The 2,763-nt window shown below is 49.8% G+C and overlaps 1 protein-coding gene across 1 annotated transcript; it reads right to left on the bottom strand.

The window, feature by feature from the left end:
• Window positions 1-1,382: 1,382 nt before the first annotated feature.
• Window positions 1,383-2,419, bottom strand: LOC144170196 (uncharacterized; the record flags this gene model as incomplete). Its single annotated transcript, XM_077699829.1, has 2 exons — window positions 1,383-1,506; window positions 1,910-2,419. A coding segment is annotated over one exon (510 nt), but the record flags the coding sequence as incomplete, so codon positions are not given.
• Window positions 2,420-2,763: the final 344 nt, after the last annotated feature.

The following is a 2,763-nucleotide window of genomic DNA, read 5'->3' on the forward strand; positions in this document are numbered from 1 at the left end:
TTGTCCTTAAAGGGAACCAGAAAAGCCTTTTGTAAAAGTTACAAAAGGCCTTTATTGTCGCGTAGTACCAATATAGCGATGCAATGCCGCTGGAATTATTGATCTACATTCAGTATTAGCTGCGCCAGAAGCAATTAGTGCACCTCTCCCCCCTTGCCGATCGATTCCTCCTCTCTCTCTGCTTCTTTCAAAGCAGCTGGAAACACTGGGGATAGCCATGTAACATCGCTACGCTCGACTTCCGTTCTCCGCTAGCTACATTCCTGCGCCTAGGCACCAATCGCTGCAGACCCGCCGTTGCCTCTGGATCGCGTAGGAAGGAGGAAGAGCAGCCGGAAGCCAATGGCAGTTACGTTGCCGGCGACCGACGATCGGCCGAATCAGGCTGGCGCCTCGCCGTTGCGTCAGCCGCGATCGCCGTTGCGTCAGCCGCGGTCGGCATTGCGTCAGCCGCGGTCGGCGTTGCGTCAGCCGCGGTCGGCTCGCTGCGGCGGCGCGCTCATCGGCTGAGAAAGGCGATCTTCAAAACTTGTTTACAACTTATCCGTACAATGTATGGGGCTCACACTTGGCTCAAAAATTCCCTGTTATGTGTTCTACCACCTGAATGCATTTGATTGCCACCTTCACAAAGCTTTTCTGGGTCCTTTTAAGATGGGTAACGACTTCAGAGGAACTGTTAATCAGACAAGGATCATCAACCGGAAGTATGTCAAGATTACGCTTGAGGTTTAACGCCAAGGACTTTTGCCAAGAGCAAATATCATAGATGATGACGGTAAGTGAGCTGTATATTTTATGCGTTTTAACAGTGAAAAACATTCGGAGTTTGTCACTTACACTCATCTATGCCCTCTACGAAACCACACTTCAGACTCCGTTTACAACATCGGAGTCTGATGCCTTGCCGACTTATGGGTAAAAAAAAAAGCTCATTTATATCGGCGTAGTAATCACGCACGGGGGAAACAATCTGAAATTAATTCAGTTTCTATGAATAGCTGCTATCCAGCCGTAGGAATTTGGTCCCCCCCTCCCATTGTACCCTAATTATGCTTTGTTGATTCTAGCATCGCGAGTTTACTATAAGCAACCCGAGGAGTTCAACTCAACAGGTCGAAATATTACACCGATCTGTTCGGTGAGATGTGACGGCCGACATCAGTGCTTTAGTTATTCCCGCTCTCCAGAGGACCGGAAGGAAAGTTATTTGTGGATGGTACTATTTGCGCCAGCTGGCTTCATTTATCTATATACGCAGAACGTTTATTGAGCCGAAAATAAATATAGGAAAATGAAAGATAGACGCCCGTTTTGGTCACAAGGCCGTGCGCCGCCGCTGCATGAGTTCAATTACAATTGAGGGTTGACAACGGTGTATTCTCTGTTTTCAGACCTGTTTATTTGCATTCATTCACAAGTGATTTTTGTCGATATTTTATTGATGATCAACGCCATGAATTGAGGAATTATGAGCCCCTAGCAACCAGCCAGAGTCCTTTGAACCTGCAGGGGGGAAAAATACGTTTTCGTAAACATGTTTACACAATTCGACTCCTGTTTTATGATCTCAGGCCTGGCACACAAAACGTCATGAGAGTTTCCAATCACTCCTTTTCGAGTTTTTTCGGCATGCTCATTTTACTGGAGAGTCCTTAACTTCCCACTTGTTAAAATTAGAATGAGACCACCATTGCATAATGTCCGGCACTTGAACGAGGGAAAGAGAACATACTCCAGAATTAGTTTTCCTGATAGTAGGTGCCTTAGGTTTCATAAAATGCATTCGACCTGTTTCACATGAGAAACCGAAAAATCTTTACAATGCAAAGAAATTTCATTCTGCCAACTGCTCGAAGTTTCGGAGGCTCTTAAAGTGACGTAGCAATATTAAACTGAGGACGCGTACCTATTTCTTCCAGCCGTAACCTCCGACTTTCAGGCCGCCGCCGTATCCGAGCCCTCCGGCTCCTGCTCCGTATCCGAGTCCTCCTCCGTATCCGAGCCCTCCGGCTCCTCCTCCATACCCGAGTCCTCCACCAGCAGCTCCAACTCCTCCTCCGACTCCTCCCAGGCCGGAGTGGGCAACAATGGCGCCTCCGCCATGCACTTTGCTCACATGGTGCACCGTCCGCACGAGAAACGCGGGTCCCGCCACCGTCTTGGAGAAGCCGGGGCCGCCTCGCAGCAGTACCACGCTGCTGCCGACGCCGGCACCCGCGACACCTCCGCCGTAACCCAAACCACCTGCGCCGCCTCCGAGGCCACCGCCGTAGCCACCGAGGCCACCGCCGTAGCCACCGAGGCCACCGCCGTAGCCACCGAGGCCACCAAGCCCTCCTCCGTAGCCACCACCCAATCCGCCACCCGTTGCGCAAGCCGCAAGGGCGAAGACGACGAGACAGATGGTCTGTAAATGAAACAAAGCATTTTAGGGCGTTCGTGCAAATGCATTACAGCAAAAGCGGCAATGTTACCAAGGTGAAGGCTTCTCGAACATCCTACCCTAATAGCCTAACCATTCGGATGTTGAACTCGTTATAAAGCTGAAGGCTTCAAGTCCAACGTCCGAAAGCGGCTTCATGGTTTTTAATACTATATTTGGGCTTGATTTGCCGCTAGTTCAAACGGTAAACTTTCAGAAAGACCGTGACATATTAAGAGTGTTCGCTAAACACGTATGCTACACCTCACGACGTGTATAGCCACAGCCCCCTGGCTACCAGAGGGCTAGTTTAATGTTAGTTGTACTGGGTCGTCTTC

The sequence above is a fragment of the Haemaphysalis longicornis genome, unplaced genomic scaffold (assembly GCF_048455015.1).
Source record: "Haemaphysalis longicornis isolate Haplotype H1 unplaced genomic scaffold, Haemaphysalis longicornis Haplotype H1 scaffold_1, whole genome shotgun sequence".
In the NCBI taxonomy this organism is placed as follows: Eukaryota; Metazoa; Arthropoda; class Arachnida; order Ixodida; family Ixodidae; genus Haemaphysalis; species Haemaphysalis longicornis.